Source organism: Mizuhopecten yessoensis, unplaced genomic scaffold, assembly GCF_002113885.1.
Source record: "Mizuhopecten yessoensis strain PY_sf001 unplaced genomic scaffold, ASM211388v2 scaffold4835, whole genome shotgun sequence".
NCBI lineage: Eukaryota > Metazoa > Mollusca > Bivalvia > Pectinida > Pectinidae > Mizuhopecten > Mizuhopecten yessoensis.
Genome location: NW_018405745.1, coordinates 373,667 through 395,881, shown reverse-complemented (window position 1 = coordinate 395,881; position 22,215 = coordinate 373,667). Strand labels below are relative to the sequence as shown.

At 38.0% G+C, this 22,215-nt stretch overlaps 1 protein-coding gene across 3 annotated transcripts in view; it reads right to left on the bottom strand.

Moving 5' to 3' along the window:
• Positions 1-10,812: 10,812 nt before the first annotated feature.
• The window catches only part of LOC110449856 (rap guanine nucleotide exchange factor 1-like), a 78,333-nt gene continuing 66,930 nt past the window's right edge, over positions 10,813-22,215 (bottom strand). For all 3 annotated transcript variants that reach the window (XM_021496986.1, XM_021496988.1, XM_021496989.1), the window contains 9 exons: positions 21,023-21,197; positions 20,595-20,783; positions 18,004-18,088; positions 17,601-17,695; positions 16,990-17,068; positions 16,673-16,774; positions 15,937-16,034; positions 13,955-14,086; positions 10,813-13,651 (listed from right to left, as the gene is read on the bottom strand). In XM_021496986.1, coding sequence (XP_021352661.1) covers positions 13,507-13,651; positions 13,955-14,086; positions 15,937-16,034; positions 16,673-16,774; positions 16,990-17,068; positions 17,601-17,695; positions 18,004-18,088; positions 20,595-20,783; positions 21,023-21,197 — 1,100 coding nt within the window. In that variant the 3' untranslated portion in view covers positions 10,813-13,506. The remainder of the gene's footprint in view (positions 13,652-13,954; positions 14,087-15,936; positions 16,035-16,672; positions 16,775-16,989; positions 17,069-17,600; positions 17,696-18,003; positions 18,089-20,594; positions 20,784-21,022; positions 21,198-22,215) is intronic.

Here is a 22,215-nt window from a genome sequence, read left to right as displayed (position 1 = left end):
GCCTTTTTTTTCCTTTCATCTTCACATTTCTAGGTGTAAGAGTTTTACAAAGAAACGTACAACTTTCTCTTATTCTGAGTGACTGAAGCAGGACTTTTGAAACTCTGCTGAATATCCAACGAGTAGCAGTGATTAGGGGCCTGCCCCCATATAAAACAAAAATGAGTTTTGTTTAACCAGGCCAAATCTGTTAAGTCCATTCAAGTCTTTTATACATACTAAATGAACTGTTAGAAAGGCTTTATCTAATATCTGCCGCTTGCTCGTGAATTGCCAAAAGGTCGTATAATCAGCTACTAGTGCTGCTTTCCTGACTCTAAGACAATGTCACAATCGTGAAACACATTATATGTTTCTGTTTTCTCTAGGTTTTCACTTCATACACATATATGAAGCATTGCCTAGACACTGCTCTCTGCCAACGTTTGCCTCGGCTCGTAACGAACTGCTAGTCGACTACAGAATGCCGATTAAAGTAGCCGTGACTCCAGGTCCTCTTGACAGGCGCTCTCTACCAATGTGATCATTGACTTGAATCGACAGGACAGATTCAACGCCTATGGAAGAAGATTTTGCTCCAGGTCCACTTACAGCCCTCACTACCAATGTGAGTCTTGGCCGTATTCGACAGTGCAGGTGCAATGTCTATGGAAGTAGCTTTTGCTCCAGGTCCACTCGACAGCACTCACTACCAATCTGAGTCTTGGCTTCAATCGACAGTGCAGGTGCAATGTTTATGGAAGTAGATTAGACTCAGGGTACAGTTGACAGCCCTCACTACCAATGTGAGTCTTGGCCTTAATCGACAGGACAGGTTCAATGCCTATGGAAAAAAGCTTTGGCTCCAGGTCCTCTCGACAGCGCTCAATACCAATGTGAGTCTTGTCTTCAATTGAAATTGCATGTGCAATGCCTATGGAAGAAGCTTTAGCTCCAGGTCCTCTCGATAGCGTTCACTACTTATGTGAGTCTTTGCTTCAATCGACATTGCAGATGCAATGCCTATGGAAGTAGCTTTGGATCCAGGTCCACTAGACAGCACCTCACAACCAATGGGAGTCTTGGCTTCAATCGACAGTGAAGGTTGAATGTAGTTTTGGCCCCAGGCCAACTTAGTTCACTGCAGTGATTGCTACCTTAGTTCACAACTACGTTTTGTTGACTTTGCTCCAGTCGATCAGTCACTGCCAATGTTAGAAGCATGGAGTCCAGGGTGAGTGAACAGGGCTCAATACACTGTAGGCATTCCTGTCTCAAGGTCGACTGAACAATGCTCACTGCCCATGTTGGCAGCCTTGGTCCTAGGCCAACTGGACCATGATCACTGCCAATGTTGGCTGCCTTGACCCTAGGCCAAGTGGACCAAGTTCAATGCCAATGTTGGCAGCCTTGGCCCTAGGTCAACTGGACAATGCTCATTGCATAGGTTGGCTGCGTTGGGCTCATGCTCACTGCCAATGTGGGCAGCCTTGGCCCTAGGTCCTTGGCCCAAGGTCAACTGGACAATGCTCACCGCCAATGTTGGTAGCCTTGGCCATAGATCAACTGTACCATGCTCACTGCCAATGTTGGCAGCCCTGGCCCTAGGTCAACTGGACTGCTCAATGTCAATGTTGGCAGCCTTGGTCCTAGGTCGACTGGACAATGGTCACTGCCAGCGTTGGCAGCCTTGGCCCTAGGCCAACTGGCTCATGCTCACTGCCAATGTGGGCAGCCTTGGCCCTAGGTCAACTGGACCATGATCACTGCCAATGTTGTCTGCTTTGACCCTAGGCCAAGTGGACCAAGTTCAATGCCAATGTTGGCAACCTTGGCCCTAGGTCAACTGGACAATGCTTATTGCATAGGTTGGCTGCGTTGGCCCTAGACAAACTGGACAAGGCTCAATGCCAATGTTGGCAGCCTTGGCCCTTGGTCAACTGGACTATACTCACCATCAATGTTGGCAGCCTTGGTCCTAGGTCAACTGGACTATACTCACTACCAACGTTGGCAGCCTTGTTACTAGGTCAACTGAACAATGCTCAATATCAATGTTGGCAGCCTTGGTCCTAGGCCAACTGGACCATGCTCACTGCCAATGTGGGCAGCCTTGGTCCTAGGTCACCTGGACAATGCTCAATGGCAATGTTGGCAGCCTTGGCCCTAGGTCAACTGGACCATGATCACTTCCAATGTTGGCAGCCTTGGCCCGAGGCCAACTGGACTATGCTCAATGCCAATGTTGGCAGCCTTAGCCCTAGGCCAACTGGACTATACTCACAATCAATGTTGGCAGCCTTGGTCCTAGGTCAACTGGACTATACTCACTACCAACGTTGGCAGCCTTGTTACTAGGTCAACTGAACAATGCTCAATATCAATGGTGGCAGCCTTGGTCCTAGGTCACCTGGACAATGCTTACTACCAACGTTAGCAGCCTTGGCCCTAGGCCAACTGGACCATACTCACTGCCAATGATGGCAGCCTTGGCCCTAGGCCAACTGGACCATGCTTACTGCCAATGTTGGCAGCCTTGGCCCTTGGCGAACTCGACTATGCTCAATGCCAATGTTGGCAGCCTTGGCCCTTGGTCAACTGGACTACACTCACCACAAATGTTGGCAGCCTTGGTCCTAGGTCAACTGGACAATGCTCACTATCAATGTTGGCAGCCTTGTTCTTGGGTCAACTGGACCATGATAACTACTAATGTTGGCAGCCTTGGTCCTAGGTCAACTGGACAATGCTCACTTTCAACTTTGGCAGCCTTGGTTCTAGGTCAACTGAACAATGCTCAATATCAATGGTGGCAGCCTTGGTCCTAGGTCACCTGGACAATGCTCAATGCCAATGTTGGCAGCCTTGGCCCTTGGTCAACTTGACTATACTCACCATCAATGTTGGCAGCCTTGATCCTAGGTCAACTCGACAATGCTCACTATCAATGTTGGCAGCCTTGTTTTTGGGTCAACTGGACCATGATAACTACTAATGTTGGCAGCCTTGGTCCTAGGTTCCTAGGTCAACTGAACAATGCTCACTTTCAACGTTGGCAGCCTTGGTTCTAGGTCAACTGAACAATGCTCAATATCAATGGTGGCAGCCTTGGTCCTAGGTCACCTGGACAATGCTCAATGCCAATGTTGGCAGCCTTGGCCCTAGTCCAACTGGACCATGATCACTACCAATGTTGGCAGCCTTGGCCCTAGGCCACCTGGACTATGTTCAATGCCAATGTTGGCAGCCTTGGCCCTAGGTCAACTGGACTATGCTCAATGCCAATGTTGGCAGCCTTGGCCCTAGGCCAACTGGACCATGCTCACTGGGAATGCTGGCAGCCTTGGTCCTAGGTCAACTGGACAATGCTCACAATCACTGTTGGCAGCCTTGGTCCTAGGTCACCTGGACAATTCTCACTACCAACGTTGGCAACCTTGGCCCAAGATCAACTGGACAATGCCTACTGCCAATGAAATGCATTACTATTTCCTGAAATTAAACTCTTACTAAATTAAAGTAAATGGTGTACTTATGCATCATCATTTATCATCACAAGATGTAGGGTTGTATTGGTCTGCCCTTTCAGAGATTTGTCTCTCAAGGTCGATTTTATAATAACTCAAGTTTAAGGTATACTATTTGCCATATCCAACATACTTCAGTTTGGAGTATTTTATAAATCATTGAAATTAATGGGTGTACTATGTATCATCATTATGTGGGGTACAATGTAACTCACCTGGGAGACAAAACCACAGAGTAATTAATGGCAAAGACTTGGCTCTCAAGGTCAATGTTATGAGTCTCAAGCTTAAGGTAAACCATTTGCCATATCTGGTGTACTTCAGTTTGGAGGATTCTATAAGTCAGCGGACAGCTGTTTATTCTGTAGTGTTCATTCCACAAATAATTTACAATATATTAAGGACTGTCCAGGAAAACAAAACTTCATTAATTTTTTTCAAAACATCTGTAAACCAGTCTGATTCCATACTTTTAGTATACTTTCAAACCTTTTGTAGATAAAAGACAAGAAACGAGAAATTGTCTTGACTGTTTTATTTATGTCATTTCTGTATGTTTTGGTACAGCTTAGTGTCAGTGATGATGAGAAAATGAAAGTGATGAGGACACACAACAGGTGACAGGGATAGAGAGACAGACAGAAAGAGAGAGAAGGAAGAATATCACATTGACAGATGATGGGTTCATCAGCGACGCACTATAACATAAACCTATATATGCACCACTAAAACATTGTAAAACTGACATGGGTATACATGGTATATCATACACATTTACATAACCGGTAACACAGTCAGTCTATAAGTAAGGGTATAAATAATACACACGTTTATACAGATATACACAAAATTAGGGGGTTTTAAATAAATATTTCGTGATATTGACATATATGGTACACATGTTCAAAGAAATTTACAGAGAAGTTTCAAATAATCATTGGGATTTTGAAATTTGCACACAAGTTCATACTAATAACATGAGATATTATATATATATGTACCGGTAACTTATAAACATGGGGTATAGACATTTGAGATGGACCGGTATCACACCTTCTACCAGTGTAACATCATGTTAACCTACCTAAACAATGATATATCGCTGATACACTAGTATCAACGGAAATACAAATAACAAAGGGATACAAAGTAATAAAATATTATACCCAGTTGATATTGTGTGGTACCACACCATCACTCTGAAATTACAGATAGCATGATCTTGAACGTGACTATTCCAGTGTCTACAGACTCCGAGAGCTAACCAAGCAGTAATCTGTGCCGTTGCGTAATTAAAACGACTTATGGAAGAAAATTGTAGCCATTTTTCATATAGTAATGATGACATTGACTTATACATCAATTAAGACAGGACATACATGTACATTAATTTATGTCTCACAAAACATGATTCAATTAAATTAGTGATATGAGACCTGCATTGTATGACCAACTTCTCGGTTCAACCAAGTAGACGTTATGTCTTAGACATATACTTGGTCATAAATAATTCCAATTTCGACTTTATCAAAAAGAAGTTTGAAATATAACTATTACTTAAGAGGGGTCTTCTAATTTTCTAAATATTCGGCGATAAAAGTCTTATGTGAACAACTTTTTAATTATTTGGCTTGCCCTAATATAAAAGATAAAGAAAATCTTTGGTCAAATTTGAGCTAGATTACTAAGAAAATCCTTCACAAATATAATAGACACCACATCACGACAAACTGAGATTATGGTCGTCCACATCTCACTTAGTTTTGCTGTTTTTGAGGTTGTGAATAAAATATTTCATTCATAATCTGAAAAACTAGGAAAGTAAAAGAAGTTGTAAATAAATTGTATTCCATAAAAACATATATTAACAAAATAAAAAATAAAAGCACTTTTCAAATTGAACTACATTTGTTTTAACAATTCATGGCACAGTAAGGAAATACATAGGTGAAGTAATATGTTGTAAACACATTACTTTAAATCTAATTCATCAGGGATACAGAATGATTATTCAAGGATGGCTGATGTTTTCTGTGTATATATTTACCTGCTCTATTAAAAGTGAAAGTAGGGTCTGCTGAAAAAACAACCCTCAGCGGAAGCAGCCAGCTAATTAACCATCAACAGCATTCTCGCCATTCTATTTCTTCTCTTTTTTGATAATAAATAATAAATTGAAATGCAACTTTTAAAATAAAACATGTTTTCTATGAACAAAGTTAATTAACAAAGTAAATTTTATAATATAGTCATTATATAAGGAATTTCTCATGTTCACCAAACTAATAACAACTTTTGTCTGGATAGAATTGACGTGTTCATAATAAACACGTTTTACAGAAATTACATCAAATATAATATCGATGATCAACATTTTAGTAGAATAAGTAGGTATACCTCCAGTAAAACTGGAACACGAAATTTTTTTCGAAAATTATATAATGCTAATGCCCATAAAAAGCAGATCTTGACTTAGACAGATTATTTAAGTAAAGTAGTAACAAACAATGCAACAGGCATTTTCTGTTACACAAAACTACTAGTATCGTCTACTGTTAGTGAGTAGTAATGATTGATGGGAGAAGGTTTATGAAGTTACATGACTTATGGCCTGTGAGAAGGGGAGAGTAATGGTGATGAGGTATATGAAGGAGATATCCACAGATGTATTAGAATCTAATACCTGTGAACGGTAATGATTGTTAAATAAGGTCACTAAATCACTCGTTACCATAGCTCTATCACAATATAGTTTTATACTCTAACAGTGTATTTACACATAAACACCTACATAAGAGCTTCTCTCACTCATCACAGCGGACTCTACCAGGAGTCATACTCACAGCGTCAAACACAGATTTACAAACCTTCCCACGGAGTATATGATTACTATGTCAAATATGTTCAAATTCTTATTTCTAAACAGAGAGAGTCGTCATTACATGTGATATACTTATATACCAGCACCAAGTGCATGGAGGTCTTCATTAATTTGATGGAAAGTTACTGCCTGTACAAAGCAATTGCCCTACCTGTCAATAGTCAATTGAAGTAATCACCTACTGTCAATTGTCAATCCAGGCAATCACCTACTGTCAATTGTCAATCCAGGCAATCACCTTACTGTCAATTGAGGCATTTCCCCTACATGTCAATAGTCAATTGAAGCAATCACCTTACTGTCAATTGAGGCAATTCCCCTACCCGTCAATGGTCAATTGAGGCAATCACCTACCTGTCAATTAAAGCAATCACCTACCTGTCAAAAGTCAATTGAAGCAATCACCTGTCAATTGTCAATCCAGGCAATCACCTTACTGTCAATTGTCAATTGAACAGTAACCTACTGTCAATTGTCAATCCAGGCAATCACCTTACTGTCATTTGAGGCATTTCCCCTACATGTCAATAGTCAATTGAAGCAATCACCTTACTGTCAATTGAGGCAATTCCCCTACCCGTCAATGGTCAATTGAGGCAATCACCTACCTGTCAATTGAGGCAATCACCTACCTGTCAATTAAAGCAATCTCCTACCTGTCAAAAGTCAATTGAAGCAATCACCTGTCAATTGTCAATCCAGGCAATCACCTACCTGTCAATAGTCAATTGAAGCAATCACCTTCTGTCGATTGTCAATCCAGGCAATCACCTACTGTCAATTGTCAATCACCTATCTGTCAATTGTAAATTGAAGCAATCCCCTTACTGTCAATTGAGGCAATTCCCCTACCTGTATATAGTCAATTACAGCAATCACCTACCTGTCAATTGTAAATTGAAGCAATCACCTACTGTCAATTGTCAATCACCTTACTGTTAATTGAGGCGATTTTCTCACCTTTATTTAATCAATTGCAGCAATCACCTTCCTGTCAATTGTCAATCCAGGCAATCACTTATGTCAATGGTCAATTAAAGCAATCACCTACTGTCAATTATCAATCCAGGCAATCACCTACCTGTCAATTGTCAATTAAAGCAATAACCTACCTGTCAATGGTCAATTGAGGCAAGTGAAGACATGCCATGGGTTAAGCCAGGATATAGATATATAAGAAGAGGTCCTGAATGAGCTATTCCAGTCCAGAGCTGCTAAACGATTAACAACAATTTGTTTTATACCCCTTGCAAAAAGTCATGGTTTGTCAAAATGATGCCATACTCAACTGAGTTTGTTATTCTTGGCAAAGTTCACTAAACAAATATCAATTTTGAGTTATTACTTTCACCTAACTATATGTGCCAGTTTGTACTTGTTGTGTACTTAAGTAGTGTCCAGGATTCAACTATTTTTGCGTTTACTTTTCAAATTATCTCCCTTGAATTTCTACCAATGTAAATATATTTTGATGTCTTTAAAATCCACTACTTTTGATAAACCTTAACATGAAAAGAAAAATCAAGGTTTTAACATAGAAAAAAATGAATACATAACTCCATGAAATATTCAAGCTGAATTTAAATTAGACGGCTTTAAACTTAATTAGATTTATAAAAGGTATTTTTCTACAATCGATAGGCTCTCCGAAAAGTTCACTACTGCATATAACAAAGCACTGCACTCAGAGATGTACATTCATATCATACAGGCACAATCATCTTTTTTGACCAACGGAATAACAACATGTAACCAGTTTTGACGTTCACTAATAAATTACAAAATTATCAAATCCATGTATGTAAAAATGGTACTATATATAATGCATAATTTCTATCACAACAATTGTAGATTACAATAACCTGTCTCTGTCGGACAGCATGTCGATTACCACTTCAATAAAAACTTGTGTAATTTGGGATATTTTTCCACTTTAAGTTTCAATGTTTAAAATGTTTCCAATTACATGTACATACAATGTTCAATTCTTTCCCAGCATTTCCACCTAGAGATCCAGTATGCACATTTCACATTACTACACAAGTTACAGGGGTTTTTAGGGAATATTTTGATATTTTCTTTGCATGATGAACATAAAAGAAACATAAGCTTATGATTTCACTCAAGCATATTTTTTTTCATTTGACATTACACTAAAATGCTAAACCTATGATTACATATACCCCAAAGTGAGTTACTTGACCCAGCCAGCTGTATGCTAACAAGTACAGATACATGTACTGGGGGTCCCACTGTGGCCTCCACTGACAGCCAGCAGGAGTAGATGCATGTAAACTACATGCCAATTTATTTTGCATCTAAATGCTCTTTTTTTATATATATATTCTTGCACAAAATCGTGTGACAAAAAAAAAAGAAAATGTTAAACATTTTCTTTTTTTTTGTCACATTTAATTAAAAGCAGAATAAAATATGAAGTGTTCATGAAACATATTTTTAAACTGAGGATGACTGATCTTGGAGTAAGCTCTCTCTGTCATTTGAGGACACAAAGTAAAAAATTTGCCATCCTTTACCAATCTTCCTCTCACTAAGATAAAACCTGTCACTGTCATACTGTCACACACAAAAATAAATAGTCAACTACCTACCTATAGCATACACATAGTGACATTAAGACTAATGGTTATGAAATATTACAACTGTCCCTTAATTCGTAATAATTACATATATATGTATAATGCATAATATATTAAATAAATAAACATTACATTGTATGTTGTGGTGCGTTTACACTAACAAGTGCTTCTATATATATTTACATAATTGTACCATACATGTGTATCACGGTCTGTACATGCTCACGGCTGCACAGTACTGAACACACAGGATATGGCTGTACATGGCTGAACACACTTAATATGGCTGTACATTCTTAATGGGGATGTACATGCTTTGTATGGCTGTACAAACTCAAAATGGCTGTACACACCAGATATGACTGTAAAGACTCAACATTCTGTACACTCCATACGGTTGTACAGACATTTTTATACACTAACTGCGAAAAAGTGTGATAAATAAAACCCACAAAGCAACTGCTCAATGGTGATACTGTCACCATTAGAAACAGGTATCATGTTCAACAGTATACACAGGTATCGTGTTCAACAGTATACACAGGTATCGTGTTCAACAGTATACACATGTATCATGTTCAACAGTATACACACGTATCATGTTCAACAGTATGCACATGTATCGTGTTCAACAGTATACACACATATCGTGTTCAACAGTATGCACATGTATCTTGTTCAACAGTATACACACATATCGTGTTCAACAGTATACACAGGTATCGTGTTCAACAATATACACACATATCATGTTCAACAGTATACACCTGTATCATGTTCAACAGTATACACACATATCGTGTTCAACAGTATGCACATGTATCGTGTTCAACAGTATACACACATATCGTGTTCAACAGTATACACAGGTATTGTGTTCAACAGTTTCCACACGTCTCCTGTTCACTGTTTTACACAGGCAGCTTGTACACTCTGGATGCCATGTATAAATTGTTTACACTATATGTGTACATTTCTGACACATTGTACCCTGTTGACACTTAACACACAAAGTGTACCTTGTTGGTTGACACTTGTGTACATGGTGTGTACATTGTTGTCACTAGACAATATATGTGTAGCATGTTGACAGTAACAAATGTCTACATTATTGACAGTTATCACACATCTTGTACATTGTTGTCACTAGACATTATATGTGCACAGTGTTGACATGGTATACAGATAGTTGGAGAACCAGAGTCTGTAGTATACTACAATCTATGTGTATAGAGTTGACATGGTATACAGATAGTTGGAGCTCCAGAGTCTGTAGTATACTACAATCTATGTGTATAGAGTTGACATGGTATACAGATAGTTGGAGGTCCAGAGTCTGTAGTATACTACAATCTATGTGTACAGCGTTGACATGGTATACAGATAGTTGGAGCTCCAGAGTCTGTAGTATACTACAATCTATGTGTACGGTGTTGACATGGTATACAGATAGTTGGAGCTCCAGAGTCTGTAGTATACTACAATCTATGTGTATAGAGTTGACATGGTATACAGATAGTTGGAGCTCCAGAGTCTGTAGTATACTACAATCTATGTGTATAGAGTTGACATGGTATACAGATAGTTGGAGAACCAGAGTCTGTAGTATACTACAATCTATGTGTACGGTGTTGACATGGTATACAGATAGTTGGAGACCCAGAGTCTGTAGTATACTACAATCTATGTGTACAGCGTTGACATGGTATACAGATAGTTGGAGATCCAGAGTCTGTAGTATACTACAATCTATGTGTACGGTGTTGACATGGTATACAGATAGTTGGAGCTCCAGAGTCTGTAGTATACTACAATCTATGTGTACAGTGTTGACATGGTATACAGATAGTTGGAGAACCAGAGTCTGTAGTATACTACAATCTATGTGTACAGTGTTGACATGGTATACAGATAGTTGGAGATCCAGAGTCTGTAGTATACTACAATCTATATGTGTACAGTCACAAGTAAAACACACTATGTGCATACATCTACTACATGACATTTCAATAAATTAAACATGTAGCACTCCCATCATACACACATCAGTCTTGTTTTTACATCCATTATTTACAGGGGCAACATCACAAACATGATTTTGTATGCTACACACTTACACACAGTCCAATTAACATTCACACACCAACACCCATACACACATACCACTTCCTGTTCCATTCACTTCTCCATATTCTACATCTAAATGAAATAAATGATAGCCTCTCTTCAGAAATTTTTACACAAAGTTACATTTTTTTTTCTGCCAACAAAATAAAGCCAGGCATACCAGGTCATGTTCAGAATCAAGGTTTGTGATAAACAAATTGTAAATTAACACATTTTAAATAGGTCTTGCTCAATGAAGTTCACTGGGGGTAGGTTCAGAGTCTGCAACATTACTGATAACTGATTATATCTATCAAACTAGTAAGTACGTTGCCATAATTTCCCACCAGAGCAAGCTTCATTGTCCAGGCTTTATGTGTTCATCACAACAACAAAGTCATCATAACTACAGTTAGCATTTGTATTGAACAGTAAAAATCACATTTCTATATTGTTTACAATTCAATGATAATAAAAGAAATTCAAAGTTCTTTGTAAATATATGTAAACAGAAAGTAAGATGGATGTAAAAGTAAGCATAAAGATGAAAAGAAAGTAGAATAGATATCAATACTGGATTGGAATACTTTTATATAGTTTTAGTATGAATGATTTTGTTTGACTTTTTGATGTCACCATTACAGCGTAAAGCCATGCCCTTGTGGTCACAGTATGAATGGACTAGTATACATGTGAATGATTTGCATATACTATAGAAGTACCCTGTGATAAATGTCTATATTCAACTTGCATATGAAAGGCCCTATACAGTAAAGCTAGACTTCTAAATAATATCAATAAAAGTCATTAATATTCCGTTAAAGGTCAAGCTTGTTTCATCATTCAAAAGATTTTAACCCTTTTCACTTTGACAGGAACTGCACAAAAGAAATGAGGAACTCCAACACTCTATCCTATTTTAAGTACAGCACATTTGAGGTCATGAGAAACAAAGCTCCAATGATTCATATTTTGAAAACACTTAATACCCCAAAATATATAATTGTGCTCTTTTATAGCAATGATTTCAAATAGGAATATATCTAAATATTGAACTGCAGTTGCTTACAAGCTATTACTGCATCTTTGTTACGCCAGAAAACTTAGCCAATTAAATGTGTTCATATTAAAGGCTGAAAAAACCCTGTGTAATACTAAGGCTGAAAAAACCCTGTGTCACACTAAGGCTGAAAAAACCCTGTGTCACACTAAGACTGACAAAATCCTGTGTCACACTAAGGCTGACAAAATCCTATGTCACACTAAGGCTGACAAAACCCTGTGTCACACTAAGACTGACAAAACGCTGTGTCACACACTAAGGCTGACAAAATCCTGTGTCACACTAAGGCTGACAAAACCCTTTGTAATACTAAGGCTGACAAAACCCTTTGTAATACTAAGGCTGACAAAACCCTTTGAAATACTAAGGCTGACAAACATTTTGTGTAATATTACAGCTGACAAAACCCTGTGTTATACTAAGGCTGACAAAATCCTGTGTCACACCTTGGCTGATAAAACCCTTTGTAATACTATGGCTGAAAAAACCCTTTGTAATAAAAAGGCTGATAAAACCCTTTGAAATTCTAAGGCTGACAATTTTTTTTGTGTCATATTACGGTTGATAAAATCCTTTGTAATACTAAGGCTGACAAAACCCTGTATTACATTAAGGCTGACACAAATTTTGTGTAATATTACGGCTGACAAAATCCCGTGTCACATTAAGGCTGACAAAACATTGTGTAACGTTAAGGCTGTCACAACCTGTAATACATGGATGACAAAACCCCATGTAACACACAGGTGACAAACCCTGTGTAACATTACGGCGAACAAAATCCTATGTTACACACAAATGACAAAACCATGTACATCTGGTCAAGTCCTATGCATGCCTAGGACTGACCATGCCCTGTGTGCCTGTAAGTGAAGCTGACAAGGACCTGTGTGCCTGTAAGAAAAGCTAACATGTGCCTGTACTTCTTTGATTGATAATATCCCCTAAAGCATTGTGTCTTTCAGTGACTGAAAGCCCCACGATATAGACATGTAAACCTTGTCTAATAGCATAGCACCGACCAATACTAAACAAAACTACCACATTTATCTATCTAGATACTGTCCTAATGGTCCATCAGGGTTACCTCCCTTGGCTTGCAATAAACAAAGTCTCGTATATATTTCAACCTTTCAATACTCCTTCTGCTTTTAACCGATATAAATAACAAATACTTTTACAAAACACAAAATAACACCTCCAAACATTTCATTATTTCACACTTCTAGCTAGAGGTTGAAAGGTCACATCCTACGATATTTCACACTTCCAGCTAGAGGTTGAAAGGTCACATCCTATATTTTACACTTCCAGCTAGAGTTGAAAGGTCAAGTCCTAGGATATTTCATATCAAGGTTCTGATGGTTCAGGTTTTTTCCTTACACTTCTGGGTTTGATTTTTTCTGATATCTGCCACAGACTTTCTTCACTGAGATAATCCTCAAAGTTATTGAACATGGACATGATTTTCTCGTTCCTCTTACATTCATAGTTACTGCAATGAAAATAAGGCTTCATTAAACTGTGAAAATAAAATATCTATTACTTAGCTACATCTCATTGGTGTTACAAAAATATATTGTTTGTTACAGCATTGTATCATGTAATTGTAGTAATTATTCGGAATTCCACCTGAATATATATGTTAGCATGTGTAGAGAAATTATTATCAAAGGGAGCCATTTTGGCAGAGCATAACTCAGATATGACAATACTTTGTACTGAAACTCTATTCCACCATAAAACACACATATGTCGTTTTATTTAAAACTAAATCTCACAAATAACAGATACTTACCATTTCTTGAACCTCCTCATGCTGTCAAGGATGTTGAACTGCTGCCAACGTTTGGCAAAGTTAACATTTTTGTCGGGCAAAAAGTCCTGGTTACCAATGTTTATAAACGTGAGGTCCTGCAGGATCAGACCACTGTAGCAATGAAACACCACATTATAGATCATGCAGCTGATATAGGTCTAAATTATATATAGCATAGAAAAATGAAATGTTCACTTTGTATAAGATCAGCATATATGGTGGGATAGTGTAACATCAACATTTAGCAAATCAAATACCTACCTCCAACAAATCAAGGATCTATCTCCGAAAATTTCAATAACTGCCTCCAACAAATCAAAGATCTATCTCCGACATCTTCAATACCTACCTCCAACAAGTCAAAGATCTATCCCCGACATCTTCAATACCTACCTCCAACAAATCAAAGATCTATCCCTGACAACTTCAATACCTACCTCCAACAAATTAAAGATCTATCCCTGACAACTCCAATACCTGCCTCCAACAAATTAAAGACCTATCCCTGACAACTTCAATCCCTACCTCCAACAAATTAAAGACCTATCCCTGCCAACTCCAATACCTGCCTCCAACACATTAAAGATCTATCTCCGACCTCTTCAATACCTTCCTCCAACAAATCAAAGACCTATCCCTGACAACTCCAATACCTGCCTCCAACAAGTCAAAGATCTATCCCCGACAACTCCAATACCTACCTCCAACAAATCAAAGATCTATCTCCGACATCTTCAATACCTTCCTCCAACAAATAAAAGATCTATCCCCGACAACTTCAATACCTACCTCCAACAAATCAAAGATCTATCTCCGACAACTTCAATACCTGCCTCCAAAAAAATCAAAGATCTATCCCCGATATCTTCAATACCTACCTCCAACAAATCAAAGATCTATCCCCGACAACTCCAATACCTGCCCCCAACAAATCAAAGATCTACCCCCGACAACTTCAATCCTACCTCCAACAAATCAAAGATCTACCCCCGACAACTTCAATACTCCCTCCAACAAATCAAAGATCTACCCCCGACAACTTCAATCCTACCTCCAACAAATCAAAGATCTATCCACGACAACTTCAATACCTACCTCCGACAACTTCAATACCTACCTCCGACAACTTCAATACCTGCCTACAACAAATCAAAGATCTATCTCTGACAACTCCAATACCTACCTCCAACAAATCAAAGATCTATCTCCGACAACTCCAATACCTGCCTCCAACAAATCAAAGATCTATCCCCGACAACTTCAATACTTACCTCCAACAAATCAAATATCTATCTCCGACAACTTCAATACCTACCTCCAACAAATCAAAGATCTATCCCCGACAACTTCAATACCTACCTCCGACAACTTCAATACCTACCTCCAACAAATCAAAGATCTATTCCAGACAACTTCAATACCTACCTCCAACAAATTAAAGATCTATCCCCGACATCTTCAATACCTACCTCCAACAAATCAAAGATCTTATCTCCAACTAATCCAATAATTACGTTTAACAATTCCTTTATCCAACTCCTATAAATCAAATATCCACCTTTAACAAAATCTAACAACCACCTTCAGCAAATCTTAAATCCATCTCTAACAAATCCAATTATTATGTCCAACAGATTCTATAAATCCGATATCAACCACTGACAAATACGATATTAAACTCTAGAAGGTAACATCAAACTCCAACAAATCCAATGCCCACTACTGACAAGTTCAATACCAACCTTCAACAATATCAATATCCACTTCTTGACAAATCCAAAAGATATCTTCCACACATATGTGGAACAAATTGACAAAACAATATCTTCAGGAAAAAATGTCATTGTCACATGTACTTGAAAACATGCTTTATAATAAAAACAAAATTTTGAACCTTTAAACATTATAAATATTGATTCGTCAGTATTTCACAATTTTTTATCCAGTAAAGGACAGCTTACATGTAGGGTATACAGGGGGGTTCAGTCTCACTTAGGGCCTGTCGATAGGCACGGAATGATGCAGAACTGTCAATGAGCTGGCAGAACTCCTTCAGGGCCTGAAACACAATAACAGGAGGGACATGATGATGTGAGGTGACAGAAATACAAATGACGTTCTGTGGTCTATATAGAGTCAGATATATCAGTACAGGGCTGCTTTCATTTATTGTGTTCCAAACAGTTGGACCAGAGTTGTTCTGTATGAATAAGGGACGGATCTGGGGATTTGATGATGTTCAGGGCCTGCATTTGCAGGTCAGTCTTGTTTTACCCCTGGAATATTATATCTAAAAACTTGACAAACCAGCTGGTCTGCAATCTGCATAAACAAACAGAACCCAAGTGTCACTATTTCAGAACATCAACAACATTATAGACTTTATCTTTCTTTTGATTGGATCAACATGAATTTGTTAAAAAGATTCACATACACAATTTTGGAGGTGCTATTTGAAAATTCTATCAACATCGTAAATATTTTATCATTAATAAACAGTTTCAAATAGTGATACTCGAATTGATTTAGTCTCTTCCTTTAACTCATTCACCCCTGAAATTTCATTATGAACTATTCAAACCTTTGATTTGGAAGAATTCAAATGTGTCTTCAGGGGTGAATGAGTTAATGTACAATTGATCTATTAAGACGAAATCTTCCTGTTACTACCGGGGTCTCTACAGGTATAATTAGTACCTCCAGGTTCTGTCTCTGCCACTCCAGGCGTCGTATGGGAGCTGAATCCACTGCTGACAGGATAGCCAGGTAGGAGTTGAAATTACTCAGCTTCCGCAGGTGCTGAAAGGGTCAAGGTTACAAGTGTATAAATAATATTAACCATGTTTGCAATCATACAAATATTTGTTTCACTAAGGTATCTTATCTAAATAACAAATATCTATTTTACTACAAAGGGATGTACTTCCTCATATAATTTTACAAAGAAACTGTGAATATGACAGCTCATTGAAGATTTTTTACGATGGATATCCATTGGTAATATAAAAACGTACCCGCATGATTTTGATGAATTTGATTAGGTATTTTTCTCGCTCTTTGGCTTCCTCCTGGATAAGAATTTGTGTTCTGCACCTGAAACAAAACAATATTGATGTCCTATACAAAGCCATGGTAATCTGACATATCGTGTCTAAAATCCATCAACATTAGGTTTACGGTTTTCAACATAGTAAAAAGAAAACAGTAATGAAAGAAATGTCGTCCCACCACACTGTTAAAACTGTTTTATTCTGATCCCCATTGAGAATGGATGATGTCTTATTGAATACATAAATATGGGTTTTTCAGCAATGCTCATTGTCCAAAATCATTCTATCATTTTAAAATTTGTATTCAGTTACAATATTGAGGAAATATCAGATTCAAATATAAGTGTATTTTTTCTAATAGGCAGATAAGGTGACATATTGCATGGACCATTATTAATCTTTCTCTAAATGTCTTCCTCCATGATAATTTTATCACCATTTTAACACAGTCTTTGGTGGAGTTACAAAGTGTTAGCATTAAATGTGATAACAGTCTGGTCTGCTGTTGCAATGTCTATACCAAGTGTTTTCATTGTAACATTAAAATTATAATTACTAGGATTGGACATACTGACCAGTAGGAGACCTTGTTGAAATGTTCTGTGAATTCAGTCAGGTTTGGACTTAACTCCTCTGACTGTTCTCTAGCCCACAGAAGAACTTCCGGAATCTGGATGTAAAAGAAAATCTAAATTAATTCTTGCATGGATAAAAACTCATTTTCAAATCATCTTACAGGCTGAAATTATTTTTCTTTTATATGAAGTATCTGCTGATTCCACAAAAGTAACATCTTCAAATAATCCTTTTTGATAATATTTTTACCCAATGAATTGATCCACTTCTCACACCTTATCCAAATTCACAACCTTTCAAGGCCAGGTGAGATATTTAAATTTTCTTATGATATCCATGGAGTAATTTTTAGTTAAATAGAAAAATATCTGTTTTCATCCACATTATGGTTGGTCAAGTTACCTCGATTTTCTGGAACAACTCTGCATCCATTAATGTCATCTGCTCTGCAATATCATGTGACTTGAGGTGTAAGAGATCAGACGGGCTGAAAAAGGGGATATAAAAATATTAATCTAATTTAGATTACCCCATTCATTCTAATAAATAATCTGGGCATTTAGAAATTGTGAAGAAGGGAAAATAAGAATGACTGCCACAACTTCCGAAAATCTAAAAGAAGAAACCATGATAGACACTTTTTTTCAATAAAGTGACGTATACTGACATTCTATACTTAATACACTGTCCAGTCAGTAGAAAGTCAGTAAGCTGTGGTGAGGGTTGTGGCGTATACTGACATTCTATACTTAATACACTGTCCAGACAGTAGAAAGTCAGTAAGATGTGGTGAGGGTTGTGACGTATACTGACATTCTATACTTAATACACTGTCCAGTCAGTAGAAAGTCAGTAAGATGTGGTGAGGGTTGTGGCGTATACTGACATTCTATACTTAATACACTGTCCAGTCAGTAGAAAGTCAGTAAGCTGTGGTGAGGGTTGTGGCGTATACTGACATTCTATACTTAATACACTGTCCAGTCAGTAGAAAGTCAGTAAGCTGTGGTGAGGGTTGTGGCGTATACTGACATTCTATACTTAATACACTGTCCAGTCAGTAGAAAGTCAGTAAGCTGTGGTGAGGGTTGTGGCGTATACTGACATTCTATACTTAATACACTGTCCAGTCAGTAGAAAGTCAGTAAGCTGTGGTGAGGGTTGTGGCGTATACTGACATTCTATACTTAATACACTGTCCAGTCAGTAGAAAGTCAGTAAGCTGTGGTGAGGGTTGTGGCGTATACTGACATTCTATACTTAATACACTGTCCAGTCAGTAGAAAGTCAGTAAGCTGTGGTGAGGGTTGTGGCGTATACTGACATTCTATACTTAATACACTGTCCAGTCAGTAGAAAGTCAGTAAGCTGTGGTGAGGGTTGTGGCGTATACTGACATTCTATACTTAATACACTGTCCAGTCAGTAGAAAGTCAGTAAGCTGTGGTGAGGGTTGTGGCGTATACTGACATTCTATACTTAATACACTGTCCAGTCAGTAGAAAGTCAGTAAGCTGTGGTGAGGGTTGTGGCGTATACTGACATTCTATACTTAATACACTGTCCAGTCAGTAGAAAGTCAGTAAGCTGTGGTGAGGGTTGTGGCGTATACTGACATTCTATACTTAATACACTGTCCAGTCAGTAGAAAGTCAGTAAGCTGTGGTGAGGGTTGTGGCGTATACTGACATTCTATACTTAATACACTGTCCAGTCAGTAGAAAGTCAGTAAGCTGTGGTGAGGGTTGTGGCGTATACTGACATTCTATACTTAATACACTGTCCAGTCAGTAGAAAGTCAGTAAGCTGTGGTGAGGGTTGTGGCGTATACTGACATTCTATACTTAATACACTGTCCAGTCAGTAGAAAGTCAGTAAGCTGTGGTGAGGGTTGTGGCGTATACTGACATTCTATACTTAATACACTGTCCAGTCAGTAGAAAGTCAGTAAGCTGTGGTGAGGGTTGTGGCGTATACTGACATTCTATACTTAATACACTGTCCAGTCAGTAGAAAGTCAGTAAGCTGTGGTGAGGGTTGTGGCGTATACTGACATTCTATACTTAATACACTGTCCAGTCAGTAGAAAGTCAGTAAGCTGTGGTGAGGGTTGTGGCGTATACTGACATTCTATACTTAATACACTGTCCAGTCAGTAGAAAGTCAGTAAGCTGTGGTGAGGGTTGTGGCGTATACTGACATTCTATACTTAATACACTGTCCAGTCAGTAGAAAGTCAGTAAGCTGTGGTGAGGGTTGTGGCGTATACTGACATTCTATACTTAATACACTGTCCAGTCAGTAGAAAGTCAGTAAGCTGTGGTGAGGGTTGTGGCGTATACTGACATTCTATACTTAATACACTGTCCAGTCAGTAGAAAGTCAGTAAGCTGTGGTGAGGGTTGTGGCGTATACTGACATTCTATACTTAATACACTGTCCAGACAGTAGAAAGTCAGTAAGCTGTGGTGAGGGTTGTGGCGTATACCGACATTCTATACTTAATACACTGTCCAGACAGTAGAAAGTCAGTAAGCTGTGGTGAGGGTTGTGACGTATACTGACATTCTATACTTAATACACTGTCCAGACAGTAGAAAGTCAGTAAGCTGTGGTGAGGGTTGTGGCGTATACCGACATTCTATACTTAATACACTGTCCAGACAGTAGAAAGTCAGTAAGCTGTGGTGAGGGTTGTGGTGTATTCTGACATTCTATACTTAATACACTGTCCAGTCAGTAGAAAGTCAGTAAGCTGTGGTGAGGGTTGTGGTGTATACCGACATTCTATACTTAATACACTGTCCAGACAGTAGAAAGTCAGTAAGCTGTGGTGAGGGTTGTTGCGTATACTGACATTCTATACTTAATACACTGTCCAGTCAGTAGAAAGGAAGCATCATAAGAAATTATTCCCCAAGATTAATAAAGACATGAGTTTTTGCTGTCTAAGATCTTAGTGACCTCACTATGATGTGTATATATGTGCCTACCTGGAGGCCAGCGATATGGAGGAGGTGATGTTCATTGTCTGAGTGACCTCACTGTGAGCTTTCTTCGCCTCACACTTCTCAATGATCTTCTTCCTGAGGATGCGGGCCAGCATAAGGTTTCCCTGGCACAGGAGCTCAAACACTAGTTCCATCATCTTCTGTATGATCGAGTCCTCTAGCTCAGGATGGCTGTCAGGGGAGGCCACTCTCATTAATACACTCTTTACAAATAGTTCTTTACAGAACAGATTTCTTGGATATTTATTAATTATTTTTAATTATACACAGAAGTTGTAAACACTAATCCATTCCAGTTATAATTGTTGAAAGTTTTGTTGTCGTAATTATTTACCTAGGTTTAAATGGTTTGAGATGAATAAAGGGACCATTATAAAAAAGTTTGCTTTTAAGGAAAAATTCCCACCAACCTAAGTTCATCTATGATTCGGACAAGGAGTGAAAACCCATTGCGTGCTAGTCGTTTCTTTTTGTTGTCTCCAGCTCGCTGAAACTTGTTGAATCTATACAAGACTTTGTCGATGAGATCACGGGGAAAGATGAACGTCCGGTATGTTGTCAGGAAAGCTTCCTGGTACATGAATTCTGTAAAAGGGCACATAACTCTAAATAGATTTTTTTTATCAAGTTAAAAAAAAAAAAAAAGCGATTTTGAGCTGATCATATCAATTTGAATCAAAGACATGCCGTATATATTGCTAGGAACATATTACAGAAACCACAAACACCATATGCCATACAATCAGTGTTACCTTTCACCAAAGACTAATTATCACGTTCTATGTCGTCTTCATGTATATAAGTATTGATAAATACATTTATTTCCTTAACACATTAGATGGATTAAAAAATGAAGAATATTTTTTTTCTAATGATTAAATTTGAAGTTGTCTACAACAATGAGAAATGTGTTAACAGGAAAATTTGACATTCTTTAGCAAAATAAGAGATAAACAGAAAAAAGGGATAACCGATAATAAGATGATCAAAGTAGTACATCAAATAAGATAAGACAGAAGAATGACAAAGATCAGACTGACCGTTAACCAGTATGTAGAAGAACATCCAACACATGCAGATATGTATAAGTCAGGATGATGCTAGACAAACTAGAATATATAACCACAGCCACCGAGAAATATGTCTATATCATTGATTTTCTACACTCTAAACCATCACCTTGTCCATGCAACAGGTTTTGTAAGATCAGATACAGGACAGATAATAACTCTGTTCATATCCGACATATTCTATATTACACGAAAGGTAACTCTAATAATCACCAATATAACAAGAGGCCCATGGGCCTTAACGGTCACCTGATATATTTATACAGAGAGTTGATTTTGTTTTTAACATGAACAGAAATATTATTCAAAGTGACAAAAAACAATAAAACCACCTTACTCAATATCTAGCATACAGATTTCAGACTAAAAAGGATTTGAAACTAGCACCTCTGATTCTTAACAAGGAAAATGAAGAAATTTTAGCACACTGACTCCTTTGAGCCCCACCCTACAGCCCTTGGGGGTAGGGCTGGCTCAAAATTTTCAAAGTATCAAACTGTCAATTCAAGGTTATAATTCCAATCAAGTTATTA